Source organism: Calonectris borealis, chromosome 4 (assembly GCF_964195595.1).
Source record: "Calonectris borealis chromosome 4, bCalBor7.hap1.2, whole genome shotgun sequence".
Classification (NCBI taxonomy): Eukaryota; Metazoa; Chordata; class Aves; order Procellariiformes; family Procellariidae; genus Calonectris; species Calonectris borealis.
This window is the reverse complement of record NC_134315.1, coordinates 15,237,409-15,258,122: the sequence shown is the minus strand read 5'-3', so window position 1 is coordinate 15,258,122 and position 20,714 is coordinate 15,237,409. Positions and strand designations below refer to the sequence as shown.

At 40.0% G+C, this 20,714-nt stretch overlaps 1 protein-coding gene across 2 annotated transcripts in view; it reads left to right on the top strand.

The window, feature by feature from the left end:
- The window catches only part of SLC2A9 (solute carrier family 2 member 9), a 105,519-nt gene that overhangs the window by 11,858 nt on the left and 72,947 nt on the right, over positions 1–20,714 (top strand). For both annotated transcript variants that reach the window (XM_075148773.1, XM_075148772.1), the window contains exons 4-5: positions 6,427–6,551; positions 7,923–8,068. In XM_075148773.1, the coding sequence (XP_075004874.1) occupies positions 6,427–6,551; positions 7,923–8,068 (271 nt within the window). The remainder of the gene's footprint in view (positions 1–6,426; positions 6,552–7,922; positions 8,069–20,714) is intronic.

The window sequence follows — 20,714 nt, the reverse complement described above, 5'->3', positions numbered from 1 at the left end:
TGCTCTTTTTTATTTTCTTCCTTTTGTCAGCTTAAAATACAGTTTAAGGAACTAAACTAGGATGAAGTTTGTGTTTGGTCTTCCCCAAGCTTGGGGATGCCTTTCCTGCTTTATGCAATGCAGTATTTGACCAAGTCTGGACCATAGGGAATATATTATTTTAGGAATGTTTGTGTTGGTGTGTTTGCATTTTTGATGGAGGTACTAACTAGGAATTTCTGTCAAATTTTTGTTTCATACAGTCTTCCAAAGAGAATTTTAAAAGTAATTTGTAATTTACCTATATTTAGAAGGGCATTAAAAAAAAAGCCATTGTAGCATTACAGCATGCTCATTTGGCTTTTCCTTAATTGTAAATTCTATATAATTTGATAATTTTTGCTCAGTTAAATCACTGGAGAAGGTCATCACGGAAGCTTAATTTAAGCATCCACCTCCACTGTTCGTACTTTTCTGTTCTACTTTTTGACTATTTCCATCACTTTAGGTTGTACTCTCCTAGGCCTGTTTGTCATTGTCCCAACTCTTCCACATTCCATTTTTCACCTCAGAGAGTATGTTTTCAGGTTCTTCCATTTCATGGTTACAGTAAATCTGTTATCCATTCCTCATTAATTTATTCTGTCCCTTCACTTCACCATTTGATTTTCAATTCTTAAATATTTTTCATGGTCACATTTTTTTTAAGGTTTGCAGTTTCTTCTGCTAGATCATCAATTTGGCTTTTACACACTTCTTAAGTATATGAAACCATGCCTGACTCAGGCTGATTAATTCCCAGAATTGTCGCTGAGTCTTCTTTACTTTACTAAAAAGTGAAGTAAAAACTGGGTTTGTAGAACGCTTGAATTTTTGGTGAAGAGAAGAACAGCTTTGTGTGCAGGTTTGTGAAAGTGGTGGCTGATCCTCAGTCGTATGAACACCACTTTGATGGGAGCAGATCATATTTGCAGGGCAAAGCTTCAAAGCTTGCGGACTCTGCCGCTGTTTATGATGTTCATCCCTGTTAAACCGTGGAAATAGCGCTCTCATAGGTACGGTGTACGAGTACTTGATGAGAGGTGGGAAGGGGGTGCGTCTCTCAGGGACACTGGATAAAGGCTGCTCATCAAAGTGTGGTCCTTGAGTTTGCTGTTCACACTGCAGAGTGTTCGTCTGGTCTAGGAAACCAGACTGACTTACCGGTGTGGTAATTGAGGAGCGCATTATGAAATGTTGACAGAACAATAAAATACTTCACTGTTAAATTGTTCAAGTGTAGGTTGGAGGGTTGTATGTATGATGAAGCGGAGCTGCATTTACACTGACACAGAATAATGAACTAAGGGGGATCAAAAGTATTAGTCAGATATAATGTATGACTTTAAAAAGAGCACTCTTGAATCATATTGCTGTAAGGTTAACAACATAATTTCCAAATTACCAGATTCCTAGGCCCTACTTCAAGAGATGTAGAGTAATTTTTTCAAAGAGAGCCGTCATCCATCTAAGTCCCATGTTCAAATGTGCCCTTGACACTTCATAATTTAAATTCTCCTCTTCTACCAAAGAGCAGCTGCTGTTGCGTATCCCGCACACCCAGAGGGATGCGCGCAGTGGATTGCCTAGGCCACTGCTAGGGAGGCATTTGCAGGAGAGGGAGAAGGCCTTCCCTCTAGCACAGTGAACCGTTACGAGTACGAAGCGATTAAGGGAATTTATCTGGATTATCTTAGTAATGCTACCACTTCGTTATTCTGAAGTCATCTGCTGTAGTTGAAATGAAGATCCAGTATTCGATCTGTTACTGGCTTTTATTTAAACACCTGGTTTAAAGAATACACAGCTTGTTATTTAAACACCTCATTTCCTCACTGTACTTCTTGTATAAGGTATCATATTTGCTTCCAAGTGGAGCTTCTGGAGTCTTTCTTATTACTGAATTTTGAGACAATACATTTTTGACAAAACTTTAATTCTGTCATTTTCCTAGTTGCGAGTTTTAGACAAAAGGATTATTAATTCAAATCCCTAATTAAAGTTATTGCAGCAGTGGAGGGCACATAGTCACTAGGATTCTGTTCTGGCCTCTGGAACAATCCAATATCATGAGAGCAAATGACAGCCATGACATCACAAGGGATTAATCATACGTGATTTTGCAAAAAGGAAGAACAATTCTGAGGAAGAGATTCTCAAGTGTTTTCAATATCCAAAATACCTAAAAAAGAAAAAGGCAGAAAAAATCCCGAAAGCTTAGCCCTATTTGTGTCTAGCTGATGGGTGAACTATCTGTCTCAGCTGGCGTGCTTATAGAAACTGATTTCTACTGGGCAAATGGCTTGTCTCTTAGGTCCACTTCAGGCTGAGTACAGGATTGGAAGTTACATTCCTGCAGCAGTATTGATAGTCAGCCTTAGAGAGAACCAGTTTTGGCACCAACTTGCAAAACTTACTGTTTGGCTTAGGGTGTAGCTGCTTGGGACAAATGCTCTCTGCTCAATCAGAAGTTTTTGAAAGCATCTTCCTTTTGGAATGCATAAATGCTTTATTTCTTTTGGCTGGAGAAAATTCTGAATTATTTGAATGGAAGGAACAAAAATCTTCATATCTAAATGAATGCTAGTCTAGTACTCTTAGTGCAATAGCTGCAGCAGAACCATGTGGGGCTCTGGACTGGAACTTGAGTCCAGGTTCCCTTTCCCAGGTCTGGCACTGTTGTACATGTTAGCTTTAGGTTGAGTCCACTTCGTTCTCTATTCCTCTGCTTACCCGATTACAGAAATAGGGATATTGATGTGCTCTATAATCTTCAGCAAGACTGAAAAATGAAATGTGCTATATGAGAACTAGGTATGATATTTATAATCAAATAGGTTTCATGTACCATTTGGACAATTGCTTGATCAGTTTGTGATTTGGGATGTGAGAGAAATGGTTAGGCTGACCAACACATCAGTGTGTGTCTTTTCTTATGGTGGCTTAGTGTTGAAGTTTGCACGCTTACACTTTTTAAGTGGGATGAGTGCAGTTATCTGACAAGATTGGTTGGACTTTCCCAAGGGAAAGTGTCTGCTGTGGTGCTTTATTAAGTGTGGTGTCTTTATATCACTTATGTTAGAGCTATACAAGCAGTGATTTGTTGGGGTTTTTTGATTTGTTTCTTATTCCTATGCCTTGTTGTTAAGGTAATACAGTTTCAGCCTATGTGACCAGGAAAGCATAGGGTTTTTTGTGATTGTAGCAATTTTGAGTATAATATGACCTGACTGGAAGTAAACTCAGACAGCATGGGGAGTTTGGAGGGTTTTGCTGTATTTTTTTCTTAGGGGCTATGATGAGAAGTTGTTCCCACTGTTTGTGGTTTATGTTTGTGGTGGCTTGGCCCCAGCTGGCAGCCAAGCACCCACCCAGCTGCTTGTCACGCCCCACCCCCCAAGTGGGATGGGGGGACTGGGGAGAAACAGGAGGAGCAGGAGCGAGAAGACTCATGAGTCAAACTAAAGAAGGGCAAAACACTTACCACTTACTGTCATGGGCAAAACAGGCTCAAATTGGGGAATTTAACTTAATTTACTGCCAATTAGCATAAATATTTAATTATTGATCAGGTATTGGGAAACAAGACAAATGTTAAAACACCTTTACTCCCACTTTCCCAGGCTGAACATCACTCCAGGCTCCTCTCCTCCCCCTTGGTACCACGACAGGTCACACTCAGTCCCTTCAGCGAGGGAACAGGCGGTGCAGGGGATTGGGATCAGTGCGCAGCGACTTCCATCAGCTGCTCCTTCCTTCTCACTCTTCTCCTGTGCTTCAGCATGGGTCCTCCATGGGCCACGGTCCCTCTGGGGATGTACCTGCTCAGTCCTGGAGCACCTTCTCCTCCACTGACCTTGTTATTCCCTCGTTCCATCTCTCACAGAAGCCACCCCTGCAGCCCCTTCACTTTCAAAACCTTGCCACAGACACCCAGCACAGTGTTTTCATTACCAAAAATTTACGTACTTTATATAGTAACACTTTAAACAGTGTATTACTTTCTTGTTTTCATTTTTTTTCCATCTGGCAAAGACAAAATCCTTTGTTTTTATCTTTGTTAGTTAGGCTACGCTTTTCTAGTCTTTGCTGCATAGAATAAGCATTCACCGGCCAACTTCTTCTAAAAAGATAGATATTTTGTAGGTTTTATTTAAATTAAAGAAGAAAGTAATAACTTGAGATGAATGTATAGTACTTGTTTGACCTGAATGAACATTTTGTTTCCATTTCTGGCATTATTTATATCACTTTAACCCTCCCAAATTATATCCATTTGAAAAATCTGTTTCAAATGGTAAAGTCATCACGCTTGACAGCTATGTTGTATGAACATATACTTTAAATGAGCTGTATCTCATTGTTTGATCTTCAAACAACGTTATTCATTCAAACAATGTTCACTAGAAAGCAGGAAAAGTAATTAAAAATACGAGTATTAAAAATATTTCCTATGAAAAATATACTGATCTGTTGTAACAAGTTGGATGATTGGTTCAATGGGTGGGAGATTTCCAGTTGGTACCTATGTGTTGAACTTGAGAAGAATGAGGACCGCTAGGTCAGTTTGTTACCTGCTTTGAAAAATAAAAGGGTAGACAGCCTTTCTGGTCATTGCTCTTCTTTTGCATGGAAATTACAATATATAGGGATTGAAAATCCATTGAGAATACTTAACAATTTCATACCACTTCAGTTTTTTAATAAAATCAGTATATTTTCAGCCTGTGCCATTTACTGTCAAAGTTAATAGAATCCTCATAATTTACATCGTCAGTGATGTTTATCTCCAGGTAAATTTGTTTTCAAATCAGTTGTTTCCATCATATGTTATTGTGAGTGGGATTGGAGGCTTCAGTGTTGAGTTGTACCTCTAGAGCCAAAACAAGACTGTGCTTAATTATGTGACTGGTAAAGGCAAAGCTCCGTTGCTTTACCACGTATAACTAAGTGAGGTGACTCACAGGTGGAAAACATAGGGTACGATCATTCTCTTGCCATGTGATTGTGAAAATTATGGTGTTTTGTCTTGTGTGAGATCATAAGCAGTGCAAAGCAGCTATCTCGTTGTGATGTGCTGTAGAGAGGCCACCACATCTCCAGCAGATAACCCAGCCCTGGCTGTGACGCTGCCTGGGAATCGTAAGAAACTTTTCAGTTGCTCACAAGGCTGAACCTGATGATAATGGCTTCTCCAGCCATTCACCTGCAGGCTGTAATTTAGCAAAAGGCCACTTAAATCCATATTTGTGGAGAGATGTGTATAAGGTAGCAGTGATTCTCTGAGTTCTGGGTAGGTTTTCTTCTTCATCTTTCAATAGAGCGTCATTGCAGCAAAGCTGTTGATCTCATATCTTTAACTGCTCTTCTTCCATGTGTTCAGGAAATGAGACCTTGGATGTTAGTGTTTGAATTTGACTGTCAAAGGCCCGTGAATATCATTTGTATCAAAGGCCCCTACATATAATTTGTTTTGTAAAGTCTTTCCTTCTGCAGAAGTTATGAGACTTACGAGTCACTGTGGAATTAATGAGTCCCTCAAACTTGAGCAGAAAGTTCTGTAAGATGAAAACTGTAAGAGGTACAGCTGTTGGTATAATGTGAATGAGAAATTGGGGTGTTTTGAAATTTTTAAAATATATTTTCATTATTTTCTTTGTATTATTTTCAACAGAGTAATAATTTTCCATAAAGAACATTTATTTTCTTTGAAAGAAATATTTTTATCACATTTTATTTGACTGCTATAGAATGAAATAATTTAAAAATTGGGGGGAAAAAAAGATGTAAATCAATATTTTGGTTAATTTCAACAATTTTTGGAAAGAGGTTGATTTTTATCAGTCCTGTGAGCCCAAGTGTTTTTTCTAACTCTACAAGTAGTAAATAATTTTCCTCAATGTATGTTTTTAGTATCATGGGTTTAAGGATGAATTATAATGACATAAATATGTCACTGTTAGGATGTTCTCAAAATGGGAAAAACTATATGTAGCATAAAAATGCCTATAGTTATATCAGCTTGTTGCTATTTGAAGTATATTCTCTGTTTCCTACATACATACATTTACCCAGAGTACGCTTGTTTATATTCATATACAGAGTCTCGGGCATGGCACTTGGGTTCTTAGGGTGTGTAGGGTGGCTAATTGCCGTGCCTTTGAAGTACCGCTCTTTAGTTGACTATGATATGTTTTATTTTAAAGCTGGGGCATAGGTTTGGAACTGTATCCATTTGGGCATGGTGTTGTATTTTGGAACTCTATGCAACATGTAAGAGGCAGTGTTTGTTAGGCACTTCTTGGTTTTATTTATGGGTATTTAAGAATAATAGCTAGTGTACTTTGAAAACGACTGGATTTAACTGTCGTGATGCTGATATCTACATAAAATATCTTTTCCTTTTAGGAAATGTACGTTGCTCCTCAATAATGTGTTTGCAGTGGCAGCTGCACTGTTGATGTCCCTCGCCTTGTTGGCGGGGTCATTTGAAATGCTCATACTGGGCCGCATTATAATGGGCGTTGATGCAGGTAAGCTTTTATCATGCTGCACATATCCAAAATGCTGGTGCCATGCATAATCTTTCTCCTCTCCCCCAGTTAGATCTGTCTTTACGTTAAAGAGGCATTTCAGGGACTAGCCAAACTGATTTCACTGGGGCTGACCAGCAGAATAAGGGTCGGAGGATCTGATGTTTGGAGAAGACACTGGAATGGATGCTAGCTGCTGCTGTCCACCCTGGTTGTTCCCCCCGCTTTCTTCCTCCAGCCCTGGTAGAGCCTATCTGTCTTCGTACCATGAAAATCCTTTGGCTAGGAGGGTGTAGTCTATTTATTAAAACTGCTTGCTACTTTGGTTTCGAAGTTGTTGGATCCCATGCTAATACCAGTAGGATTAAGTGGAAGGTTTGGTACATCATCATTTGCTTCTAGCAACATGGTCTTCCCAGTTCAAAAGTAAATCATGGAGTCACTGCTGCACCAGAATAGTCTTGCAGCTAGCAGTGAGGTTCTCAGCGACTTCACAGATCGGTAGATGGTGAGAAATATTTACCTAACGTGGAGACAGACTTGATGAATTAAGATGGTTTTACCCTCTCAGTGTAATTACCTGACTCTAAAGAGTGGAACATGCTTTCACCTTTGCATCGCTAAGCCCCCTTCCTGGCAAGCTTTGTCTCTGTTGTTAGTAAGTGCAAACTACAGTTGTTTGAAAGTGGATGTGTCCGTCACTTGCAGTGTGAAGTTCATGGTAATTTTGGTGCTGACTGCTAATTTTTGTCTCAGATTACCACCAAAAGACGAACTTCCGGAGTTTTGTAAATATTGTCATTGAACTAACCAGGGTCATGCCTCTGTTTTCTCCTGGCTTTGAGCAGCATTCTCGCCCTTATTTTATGCCTGCTATTAAGAGTTCATTGCAGCTGTAAGCCTGTATTGAGAGGAACATCTGCTAATACCCTTTACAGTAAAAATATTTCATCTGACAGTGTCTTGCTCTGTCTGCCTGACGCATTGGGTTTTTTCCCCTTACCTGCACGAGTGCTAACTTTTTTTTTTTGCTTGCTTTGGAATGAACAAATTTGAAACATAAAATCCATTTTCCTGGTGATTCTCGTCTCTGAGTAACCTTTGGTGCTATTCTTATCAAATAGCAGCCTACGCACATCACTGTAGATCTATAACAGATAATCAATCCCATGGTTATTAAACGGTGGAAGAGTAATTAGTCATGCAAAGAAGATAATTCATATTATCTGTGGATAGATATAATTCTGTTCTTTGCATGTTTCTATTGTGAGCAGATTAGCACTCAGACTCCTTTCAATAGACGTTTGTTTCGTACCTGGCATAATGAAAAGGCGATTTGTCTTAATATATGTTTTTTTCGTTCCTTTGTAGGCATTTCTCTGAGTGCCCTTCCCATGTATTTGAGTGAAATATCTCCTAAGGAAATCCGTGGTTCATTGGGTCAGGTCACAGCGATTTTCATCTGTATTGGTGTTTTCACTGGTCAAGTTTTGGGGCTGCCAGAAATATTTGGGCATGTAAGTATTTAACAGATGTTTTCTGTGAAAGAACACAAGCATGCTTGAAGTGTTTTATTTTAATATTTTGTCTGAGTTCCTTACAAAAGAGGAAAACAGAAACATTGTTCTTTTTGTTTTGAAGCACTTTGAAAAGTGGTTTCTTCCATGTCTTTTAAAAGCGTATACATGTGACTGAGTTTGGTAGATGTGGCAAGCAGTTTTAATAGCTTGAGCAGCTTGTCTGTGTACATATGCAGGTTTTCCCACCCCACACCCTTTCTTGATGTACATTTATTTTGCAGGTTTCCAGTTTCTTTGAGCACCATGGGAGTGCTTAAGAGTGTTTGCGTTTTTCATTTATAATTTTTCAATGGGAGAGAGAACTGAAAAAGGCTTGGTTAGAATTTGTGTGAGGACCTGAATAGGAAGACTCTTGCTCAATGACTATAGTTTTCCTTGTCACGCACTCCTACTTTTAGACTAGGAGGTGGAAGAGCAGAGTTAATATATAACTTTATGGAAAGAGATTATCTATTCTGATATAAGAGGTTATCCTGCTGTCGTAGGCTGAGATTAACTTGGTGGCCACTGGATGTCATCATTACTCTGAATAAATGAAGTTGAGGTTTATTCAGGCTGGCATTTGGAAACACTTTTCATCCAGAGATGAATCTTCAAGGCGGTGTGGAGGAAACGTCTACAGCAATCCTCTCGCAATGAAACCTGAACTAAGAATCCCTTCTGACAGCCAGCAAAAGTAGTAAACAGTTGAAAAGTGAGGAGAGCTTGTCCTCCTGTGTCCATCCAAATTCAACTCCTTTGTAAATACGTGATACCATCCTCCCTGACACTTTTATTTTTGTCTGACCGGCTCTCCTATTCTGTCCCTTTATCCTTGGGCTCACTTACCCTGTTCAGCTCTCCTGAAGGCAAATGGTTTGATTCAATTTACCCTTTATTGAAGGACAGATTACTCCCCCCCCACCAAAGCAACAGATTTTAGGAAAAAGCTTAAAATGGCTTTCACTGACCTTCATTGTGTGGCCTCTACAGATGTCCCTCCTCTTGCTTTGAAAGCTAGTCTGTTACAAATGAGTGTATTAAATGTCAGGAGGCTGATTCGACTGCTTAGAATATATGTCAGCCCTTATGTAGTAGGGTTTTTTTGGTTTGGGTTTTGGTTTTTTTTTTTTTTGGAAACATGCATACACTTTTAAAGGTGAGATGTCATGCAAATTCTTATTTCCCTGTTAGGTATTTGAGATATTTTGTATAGGAAATACTTATTCCTTGGTTTCAGCTCACTCTTGCTCTTTTTATTTCCCTTCTCCCCTTCCCTCCCTCCCAATTGTTGTCACTACCAAGTTACGGACGTGGTGTTTCTGCTTCTACAACCTGCTTTAGTATGCAGTTAATTAATATTAAACCATTAAAGATAGCCATTAATTTATGTAAGGAGAAATATGCTTTATCTGTAGAATTAATTCTTTTCAAGATGGGTAACATCAGCACGTAAAAGGAGGAAAGTTTTGGCTGGTGTGAATTAGCCTATTTCCAGCAAAATTATTGGAGCCAGCTTGAATTTTCCAGTTGGGTATGTGGGTGTATTTTCCTTTTAATATATTAATAAAATTTAGCACTGAGGGGAAACCTAAGACTGTTTGAAATATGATTCCCTAGTGCAGTCTTATCCTTCTTTGAAGGCTTTATCAAAATTTCTGTTGGTTTCAGTCAAGCCAGGATTTTCTTCCCTAGCTTCCTGTGGTTCCCATTGAAGTCAGTGGGAGGTTTGCACCAGGAGCAGCAGTCGTTGCCAGAGGACATTGCTGCAGAGGGTACGCGTGATGAGTTCACTTCTGCTAAAGCTGGGAGGCAGCAAACCTGGTGTCCTCCTCCTGAGTTCTTTAGTCCTTGCAACACTTTCCCCTCTCCCCTCCCTGCAAATACCTTGCTCAAATTTCTGTACTTTGTTCGATCAAGTTCAAAAGCAGGTTCAAGACATTTGCAGGCAGGCTATTTTCTAGTTGTCAGCATCTCAGGGATTTACATCATGACTTCTGTTCACTAATGATGTAAAAGCTTCTTATCAAATCATTCCCATACTATTTAATTTTTTTTCTCCCTTTTCTTCTGTTGGAGAAATCTTTGTTGCATTTGAAGTGAGGCCAATTTCCAGATCCACAGCCACTGTATTTCGGAGACTGCTACGCATTCATTGTGTCTTATTAATGATTTTACCTGTAACTGGAAAGCAAACTCTTGCTTTCCTGAGAAGCCTGAGGTCATTGCGTTATACTTGGGCCAAGGCTGTAATACGCCTTTCTGTGGTATTACCTTTGTAAAATTCATAAATTGTTTAAATAAAATAGACAGGACAGCTGCGATCAGTAGGAGCTTGTCACCAGCGATCACTGTTCTGCGCAGCTATTTGCACCAGCCTGTGGAAAACCACCTTTGTTAGGTCTGTCTAACAATGCCCAGCTTTTTAATGGTCATGGCTTAAAACCTCACAGGAGTGGTTTTTGTTGCTCTGTGGTTGGTTGCTTGTTTCTTTCAGCATCAGTTGTAAATAATACTAGTTATGAATACTTGTCTTCTGTCATGGTTTCATAACAATTTTCTCCTGAGCTCTTTCATGTATCTATTACTTGTAACTTGAGCAAGTATCTAAGAGGTTATTATCCATAGTGTCTAAGCAGTGATGGTTTTGGAGAAAGGAGGGACAAAGTCCTAGTTGGGCATCTTGCTGGAAGAGACTAGGACAGGAATGGACCTGGGGAGGGCTGCAAGCATGGCTGAGGTCCTGTCTTGTAAGAGGAGATGACAGCAACATTGCTTGTGTGGCCAAGTAAATATAGAGGAGGGAGAGGAACTGACTGCACCATGTTAACACAAGAAAGAAGAACTACAGAGGGAATAGAGTGGCTTAATCTCAAGGACGGTATTGCTACAAGAATAACTTTTAATAAATGTTCTGTGAGTAATTTCATGCTGAAATTCAGCAGAATGATGTTTGGAACAGACTCTCAGCTGAAGTAGCTTGAGCAGAAAATTTAACTTTTAAATTGGAGCTTGATGCATTTATCTGGATTATATGAAGTTGTTGCCTTCAGTGGTTCTGTAAAAGTCTTTCCACAGAAAAGGAAAGCATTTTTGTATGCTGTGGGACATAGCCTTACAAGCTTTTATTAACAACCTAATTGATAACTTCCTCTGTTATCGAATGCAATGGTATTGCTTTAAATGTGTGATAAAAATAGCTCCGAAGCACTTATTACTTGAGGCAATTCAGAAAGTCCTTACTGCTTTTTGTGTCAAGTAGGCTAAGCAGCTCCAAAGTGATTTTTTAGCAATCCTTTATTTATGAAGACCAGCCCCGGTGAAGCAGGAGGCATGTGGGCAGCCCTAGGTTCAGTGCTGGGGGGCAATGGTCAGCCTTGGCTGTGTTACTGTCTTAAGGCTGGTTGGCTATTTCCTATTCCTTCAGCCTTCCCGGGCTTTCTACTGGAAGGGCTGATGGTTGAGGCTCTTCTCACTTCCTTCTGATACCTTTTCATACCTTTTCAGCTTATTCTCATTATTCTTTTGTTCAACCGTTATTTATCCCTTAATATCTTTCTCTCTCTGCCACCCCCCCACTGAAGTGTGTTTCCTTTCCCTTCCCCCCATCACCTGTGATCTTTGCATTTCAGGTTAGACTTCATCTCCTCTAGTAAAACAAGCTCTTTAATCTTCTCATTCTAGGTGCCTTCTGTACCAATTCTGGTTTTAAATTTGAACCCAAGAGAACAAGATTATACAAATAACTCAGATTAAATAGTACTTTTAAAAATAGGATTATATTAAATACTCCCTTCTTTCCTGGTTCTCCTGGAAATATTTTGGCTGAAATATTCTAGAAGTGCATTTACTTTTTTTTTCTGTCATACCATATTGATATGAACTTGCCAAACACTACTACATCCAATTTTTAAGTTTTAGTATAAAAGAACAGTGTCCTGGTTTTGTCTGGGATAGAGTTAATTTTCTTCCTATTAGCTGGTATAGTGCTGTGTTTTGGATTTAGTATGAGAATAATGTTGATAACACCCTGATGTTTTAGTTGTTGCTAAGTAGTGCTTACATAGTCAAGGACTTACAGCTTCCCATGCTCTGCCAGGTGCACAAGAAGCTGGGAGGGAGCATAGCCAGGGTAGCTGACCCAAACTGGCCAAAGGGCTATTCCATACTGTATGACATCATGCCCAGTATATAAACTGGGGGGAGTTGGGCAGGGGGCAGCGATTGCTGCTCGGGGACTGGCTGGATGTTGGTCAGCGGGTGGTGAGCGGTTGCATCACTTGTTTTTCCTGGGTTTTGTTCCTCTCTCTCTCTCTTTTGTTGTTTCCCTCTTCATTACAATTTATTACTGTTGTTGTTGTTGTTGTTATTATTATTATTTTATTTCAAGTATTAAGCTGTTCTTATCTCAACCCACGAGTTTTCTTACTTCTGCCCTTCCGATTCTCTCCCCCATCCCACTGGAGGGGGGGGAGTGAGCGAGCGGCTGCGTGGTGCTTCGTTGCCGACTGGAGTTAAACCACGACAAGCAGATGCAAATAAATCTAATAATGACTGTAATACTTAAATACAGGCATTCTTTTGGATTCTGAATATATAGGCTTTTATTCTATTTGTCTCCAGGGGTACTAATTTTAGAGTATTAAGTCTGAGGAAGGTGTTCCTTTAGTGAGCAATGCTTACCAAGAGTGATTATTCCGAAGGAAAAAAGCTGCAGTCATGACACTGGTCCTCTGCTGCTGTGGTTTGATATTCTTATTTTCATTCCCTTATCTTAATTCCCTCCCATCCAACAAATCCCAGCACTGCTTTTTATTCAAGGTTCTGATTCTTGTAGGTCATAACCTGTGGGAAACCACATCTACTATGTCTCCATTGAGGTTTGGGAAATTACATGATGGTAAAGCTGGCTGGTGATCAGACTACAGAGCACAACCACTTTACGTGCTGGTGACTTGCTTCTCTCCACCACCCTGACTGCTGAGAGAAGTGTGGTCATTTTCATGTGCTGGCATCTTGTTTTAGTCTTCTGTAAGCCAGAGCCCGTAATTCTTCAGGAAGCCATGGCAACTATAGATGACAACTTGGTGCTGGCCCACAGGAGTGCGATCATGTTATCTGCTGTAATGTGGGCACTGAATTATTGCTACTGGCTACAAGATTATTTAATTTGGGGCATTTTTGGTTGTATAGCATGTGCAGCTTTCCATATATCTGACTGAAGGAAAAAACAGATATTAAGATAAAGAGGAACTGTTTCAGATCTGTCACCTCTTCAAACACTGCCCTTCAGGTGTTTCCATTCTCTCTGTTTCTGTGTTTCTGCAATTTAATCACCCAGCCCATTTTTGTGACAGATTGCTCCCTGCAAAGCAAAGGCCAGTGCATTGTCAACTTCAGTTTTGAAAGTTCAAATTTGCACTTACCATCTTGGGGGAATATTGTCTGGCCTGATTCTGGCATATTCTGTGTATCCTCAGGTATCTCTCTGTAACTAATTCATCTAGTTCCTCCTGCATGTAATGTTCTGCTCCATAAGTTTTCCTTAGATGGTAACATCTTTTAAATGTTGTAGATCACCAGGCTTTCTCTTCTGTTGCTTCAGATTGTTTAATGAAGGTGGGCTTTAATCTTTCCTTAAATGACAGTGGATTTAGTTTATGAATACATTTGCTGTAGTTACTATATTCATAATTTTTTTCTGTACATTGAGCCTCAGTATCTCTTTCATCTGTTTACAGATACGAGAAAGGGGGGAAGAATATTTCACAGTATGTGTATGTATTCAGGACAGATAAAACAGGAATTATTGCCTGTTGCCATCTTTTCCTCAGACTTCTGCTTTGAACCCCCTTTCCCGTGGTGTGTAAGGCTTTGTCGACCTGTAGTTGTTTCCCCTGGAGTTGCCCCCAGTGGCTGACTGGCTCCGGCTGCTTCTCTTGCCATAGGTAGGCCAGTGGAAAAATAGATTTTGTTTGGTTCAGGAACCCTATTTTATACACTTCAAGTGTTCCTAGGTCATGCACCCACAAGCTTGTCTAACTGTATTGCGCTGCTTCATAGCGGATAGTATGTTGTCCTAAAAACCTTGCTTTGCTTGCAACCTAAGACTTACTAGGGCAACACTTTCTGAATAATCCCTGTTGTAGGTTGTCCTGGTTTCGGCTGGGATAGGGTTAAATTTCTTCCTAGTGCTGTGTTTTGGATTTAGTATGAGGAGAATGTTGATAACACACTGATGTTTTCAGTTGTTGCTAAGTGCCCTCCTAGTCCAAGGACAGCTCCCGTGCCTATTGACTGAGCTAGGTACACAAGATGGGAGGGAACATAATCAGGAAAGCCAGCCCAGCTGGCCAATGGGGTATTTCATACCATGTGACGTCATGCTCAGTATATGAACGGTAGGCGTGATCCAGGAAGTACCGATCGCTACTTGGTTATCGGTCAGCGCGGGTGGTGAGCAATTGCATTTTGCATCACTCATTTTGTATATTCTATCATTATTTATTATCATTATTCTCCCTCTTCTGTTCTATTAAACTGTCTTTATCTCAACCCACGAGTTTTTCTCACTCTTACCCTTCCGATTCTCTCCCCGTCCCATTGGGGGGCGGGGGGAGTGAGTGAGCGGCTGCGTGGTATTTGGCTGCCTGCCAGGTTAAACCACGACATAGGTTTTCCTGGTTTTGGCTGGGATAGAGTTAATTTTCTTCCTAGTAGCTGGTATAGTGCTGTGTTTTGGATTTAGTATGAGAATAATGTTGATAACACCCTGATGTTTTAGTTGTTGCTAAGTAGTGCTTACATAGTCAAGGACTTTTCAGCTTCCCATGCTCTGCCAGGTGCACAAGAAGCTGGGAGGGAGCATAGCCAGGACAGCTGTCCCAAACTGGCCAAAGGGGTGTTCCATACCATGTGACGTCATGCTCAGCATATAAACTAGGAGGCATGGTCCAGGATCACTGCTTGGGGACTGGCTGGGCATCAGTCGACGGGTGGTGAGCGGTTGCATCGTGCATCACTTGCTTTGTATATTCTATTATTATTATTAATATTATTATTATTAGTACTACTACTACTACTACTACTACTACTACTATTTTACTTTATTTTATTTCAATTATTAAACTGTCTTTATCTCAACCTACAAGTTTTCTCACTTTACTCTCCTGATTCCCTCCCCTACCCCATTGGAGGTGGGGGGAGTGAGCAAGTGGCTGTGTGGTCTTTAGTTGCTGGCTAGGGCTAAACCACGACATAGGTGTTTCCAGGAAAAAAAAAAAAGTAGAGCAAACAGAAAAACTGTAAAATTCCTGATGTGTCCATCTCTTGAATGTTGCAGGTAGTTTTGGTCATCCTACTTTAAAAAGAGTGTAATTGAGCAATATAAGGTACAGGAGAGAGCAACAATGATCAGAGATGGGAAGTGGCTTCTTGAGAAAAGGCTGGGTTAAGGCTGGACAACTCTTACGGGTAACCCCATGCCGGGTAAACACTTAAAGCAATGCGAAACAAAGTACACCAGAGAAGACTCAGAATTTGTCTTTAAATGACATGCTGTCTTTGTCTAGATTTTCCTCGATCTTTTTTTAAACACATTTAGAATTTGCCATGTTGCAAAACTGCTGCGTAAGTGGTTACGGTTACGAACTTTATTAGTTGGATGTTGTTTTTGTCATTGAAACAACATGAATTACAGTTTTACATTCCACGTTTTTGAGGAATTTGAGCAGCTTTAATGCATATCTGGCTAGAGTTTATCTGTTTTTAAAAAAGGAGTTAGTGGAAATAAGTCTGTGACACATGGTGATACTGGCCAAACTGTCCTGCACCCCACAGCTGATTATTTTAGCAAAGAAATTCTGTTGTTGATATAAATATAAATTTCTACAGCAAAATGAGCTAAATTTGGGAAAGGGCTAATGAACTTCATAGCCACTGTACTGTATGTCTAGTAAGGAAAGATCTCTGTCATGAGTACCTTTCAAGTTAGTTCTTCTTTATCCAAGTGGACCTTGCCAAGGAATAGTTGTGATTTTTTTTTTCTTTTTTAAAAATCAAACTAAGAACTCCTGTAGATGCTGTGTCAAACTCTTATTTTCTTTACAAGACCTCTTAAAAATGACATATTTGAAGTGATAGATAGTTGTGTATTTAGGAGAGTTTATATAGGAATTTTTCATTTTGCTTTACCAAGTTCTTTTAAAAGTACTCCTTCACTTGCACTGAAATAGACAGTGATGGAATAGGTAGTTGTACAGCCTGTGCAGTTGAAGGTTGTTCTGAAAACTAAGCTTTGATTTTACTTGTCAAAGCTTCATTTTTAGTGTGTTTTTTTCCTTGTTTTTCTTTTTTTTTAACTGATCCATTTTCCTAAGACTCTTGACTCATATTCAAAGATTCCTTAAAACTGTCAATAAATTATAGATGAGAAAAGAAAGCAATTCAGAATTGTTCTGGAGACCTGCAGCCTGCAGGTGGACACTAATGACAAAATGGTCTGTTGGAGATGTTCTTGAAATGAATCTTAGACATTAGCATGATAACACAAAGTATGAATCAACCAGCTTCCTCATATTTTTCTGTTAGCTCTTTTGTTCTATACGTTTATCTTTCCCTTGAGCCATGATAGTGACTATAGTTAAAGATATCTGTCTTTCAAGATACGAGTGAGAATTTATTTCAGAATATAGAACCGAGAGCTCTTGTGGCAGTAAGAGACAGAGGAAAACTCACGCAGGTGAACTCTTGCTACTGTGTAAAGCATCTTGGAAATGAAAGCAGCTTATACCTCATGGATGCATGCTGTTTACAGAATGTAAAAAGGTGTTTGTAGCTTCTATTAGAGTAGGACAAAAGCATCCACTAGTTTAGCATTTTCCAGAATCACTCTAATTCCCAAAGTGTCCTATTTATGATTTCGAACATCTGGCTGTGTAGAATAGAAAAACGTAACATCTTCATTCTGTCTAGTTATATTCTAGAAATATAACGAAGTGAAACAAAGTCTAGTTGGAAGCAAGTAACTAGTGGTGTACCCCAGGGGTCAATCCTGGGTCCAATCCTGCTCAGTATCTTCCTTAATGACCTGAATGATGGTGCAGAATGCATCCTCAGCAATTTTTCTGAGGACACCGAACTAGGAGATGTAGCTGATATGCCAGAGAGTCATGCTGCCATCCAGAGGGACCTTGACAAGCTGGAAAAATGAGCAGACAGGAACTTCATGAAGTTCAACAAGGAGAAGTGCAAAGTCCTGCACCTGGGGAGGAACAACCCCATGCACCAGTACATGCTGGGTGCCACCCAGCTGGAAAGTAGCTTGACGGAAGAGGATGTGGGGTCTTCGTGGATGCCAAGTTGAACACAAGCCAGCAATGTGCCCTTGTGGCAACAAAAAAGGACTCTGGGCTGCATTAGGAGGAGTATTGCCAGCAGGGAGGTGATCCTTCCCCTCTGCTGAGCACTGGTGAGGCCCCACGTGGAGTGCTGTGTCCAGTTCTGCGCTCCCCAGTACAAGAGAGACATGGACAGACTGGAGAGAGTCCAGAGAGGGACTAGTGAAATGGTGAAGGGACTGGAGCACTGAGGAAAGATGAGGGAGCTGGGCTGTTCAGCCTGGAGAAGGCTCAGCTCAGGGGGATCTTACCAATGTATATAAATACCTGAAGGGAGGGTACAAAGAAGACGGAGCCAGGCTCTTTTCAGTGGTGCCCAGTGGCAGGACCAGAGGCGATAAACACAAACTGAAACATAGGAGGTTCCCTCTGAACATCAGGAAATGCTTTTTTTACTGTGAGGGTGACCCAGCACTGGCATAGGGTGCCCAGAGAGGTGGTGAAGTCTCCATCCTTGAAGATACTCAAAAGCCATTTGGACATGGTCCTGGGCAGTCGGCTCTAGGTGACCCTGCTTGAGCAGGGGGGTTGGACCAGACGACCTTGCAGAGGTCCTTTCCAACCTCAACTGTTCTGTGATTCTGTGAAGTACTAACTGTACAAAGAATTGTGTATAACAATTTACAATGCAAAGATCTCAGTGTATTCGTGTTGAACTTTTGAAGAGTGATTTCCTAAGGCTTTTAAACCTGAGCTCAAAGACTTTAACTAAACTGCATGCCCAAATATGTGAGTAGTCCTGTTAGTTTCAGTGGGACGGTTTATATCCTTAGAAACATGCTGCTTTGTGGAGCCTATTGTAGTATATAAATTGCTAGTTCTTAGTAAGAGCTTAAGAGTAAAAGTTAGTGTAGGACATGGGAAAAATAAACTAGGAATTTGGCTTATCAGTTCTGGTCCCCAATTTTTTTTTATCAGGAGTTGCCTAAGTTTGGAGCAAGAGTTTGAGGAGGTGATTTCAAGTATTCCTGTAAATGCTCTGCCATTGAGACAGACTTGCAAAAGGTGACTCCAAGTTACCTTGGTCCCAGACATTCCTCTGGACTGCTGAGCTTGTACAGTGTTTCTTAAAAGCCAAAGCTTCTTTATGTTCTTGTAGTAAAATGCAAAACTGACTTAAAGGCTAGAGCCTTCCCAGAAGAGTATTTTAAAACTTCTGCTAAGGATACAGGAGATTCATTGGTGCTTGTAAATGGCTGCTCAAATCCATAATGGCATGGTATCTGCTTAGGATAGCTCAGATAAACACCTGTACAAAGAAGGGAACTTCTAAATGCAATCTTTTAAAAAAACCCACCACCAACAACAAAAAGAAAAAACACGGAAACCCAGAACAAGAAAACCTTTCAGCATTTATTCAGATAATCACCGATTTCAGCAGGTGTTTGTATGCCTTTCTGAGCCTGGATTGATTATGTGTATCTGGATGGAAATCTGCCTGCACTTCCTCCAAACTGGTGCCAGACATGCCAATTAAGAATTGCTTTAGGTAGTGATTTTGAAGATGGCAATCCTTTTTAAAGTGTGCACTGGGTTCCTGTTTTATCTACCGATGGGAAATTTTCATCATCTCCTCACAGTAACATATAAGGCACAGACTTGCTTATTGCTGAAGCAATTCAGTGTCATTTATCAAGGCATTTGCACTTAATTACAAGCTGTGAGTTGCTGATCAGGGGCTTGGAGGTCACCTCACCCAACAGTTGATGCAGTCAAGGGAAGCTGCTGTGCAGCCACCAGGCTAGAGATGCACGGCCTTGGTGGTGCAGACAAGGGTACAGAAACGCTGCCAGGACCCTCTGGGTTGTTGCATATTCATAGTTCAGTAGAACGCATGGGAAGAGGAGGTCTGCTCTGTTACAACAGCCCTGTTGGTGGGATGTGGTGGGTGTTGATATATTTGTAATGGAGACGTTAAATGAGGTATTTTGTTTATATCTACTGTGGACCAGCTGAGATTATGTATTTACTTGAGATTATAAATCAATGTTTTATTGGTTCCCCCAGACAGACACAAAGGTATTTATTCATCCTTTTTCTGTACAGAACTCATTAAGTAATGCATGGGAAAACAGCTGTGAGTCTTCATATTTGCAAATGAGTTTCAGTCCATTAAAGTTGTGCTGTGAGACTTCAATTCCTGAATTGAGAGCAGTTGCTTATAATTTGTCATGCTGCTTTCTCTTGATCAACTAAACCACAGTTAACACATGTAACTAAACTTAGAGCAATTGTTTATATTGTTTGTATATATAAGGTTTGACTTTTTGCTTCCTTGTCAGACTTAAAAAAGGTTGGCCTTTTCACTTACTGTAGTTGACCTAATAATAGACAGTATCTGTCTACAAACCTCATTTTATCCTGTGTTAGTTGGACTCTGCTTCAGAAGTTTATGAGCAAGTAAACCTTTTAGATGAAGATTTGCCTGTCTCCTTAGTGCTTGAGTATCTGATAATATTTACAAATCTGTTATTAAGCAATAAATCTAAAATGATTTGACCTGTGACTTCCTTCCCAGTGTGCTTCGCACACTGGGGAGATAACCACCATTTAAACCTTTTTGAAGGTTCTGGATGATTAACATTTCAGTTTTAATTTCCATTGTCCTTTGTAAAATCACCCATTATTGCAAATTCATTTCCTAATATGTAAATTTGTCCTTTACAAATTGGATATTAATGCTGTGGTAAATTGGTCAAGCATCATAGGGTAGCATGCAGTCATCATATTGAGTAGTAGGGCATATTTTCTAGACTTGCATTTCTTAGTTTGCTTTTGAAACCGTTGGCAAAAAGAAAAATCAGGAGGTATATTCGTGATTGGTATTTTGAAGGAATTTTATTAATCTAAAGTAAATGTCAAATTAATATGAGATTTTTTTAATCTAAAACAGATTAAAAAACTGTCAAGATTAAATATTCAGCTGTTTCAGTTGTTTTAAAAACAACAAATGTGCTTTGGAGGGTTTTTATGGTTTTTTTCCTTAACTTTGATATGCCTTAGTCTAACCTTTGTAACTTTAGTTTGGCAAAATATAATCACACAAAAAAAGAATTGCATCTAATGTAATTTCTAGATGCCCTGAAGCATTTTGCGTCGCCTCCTGTCACAGCCCCAGGAGGGTGCAGGTCTCTGGAGTTGTGTGTCACATCTGCCAGTCCCACAGGGACATCTAAGGTACCCTAGGGCATCAAAATGATACTATA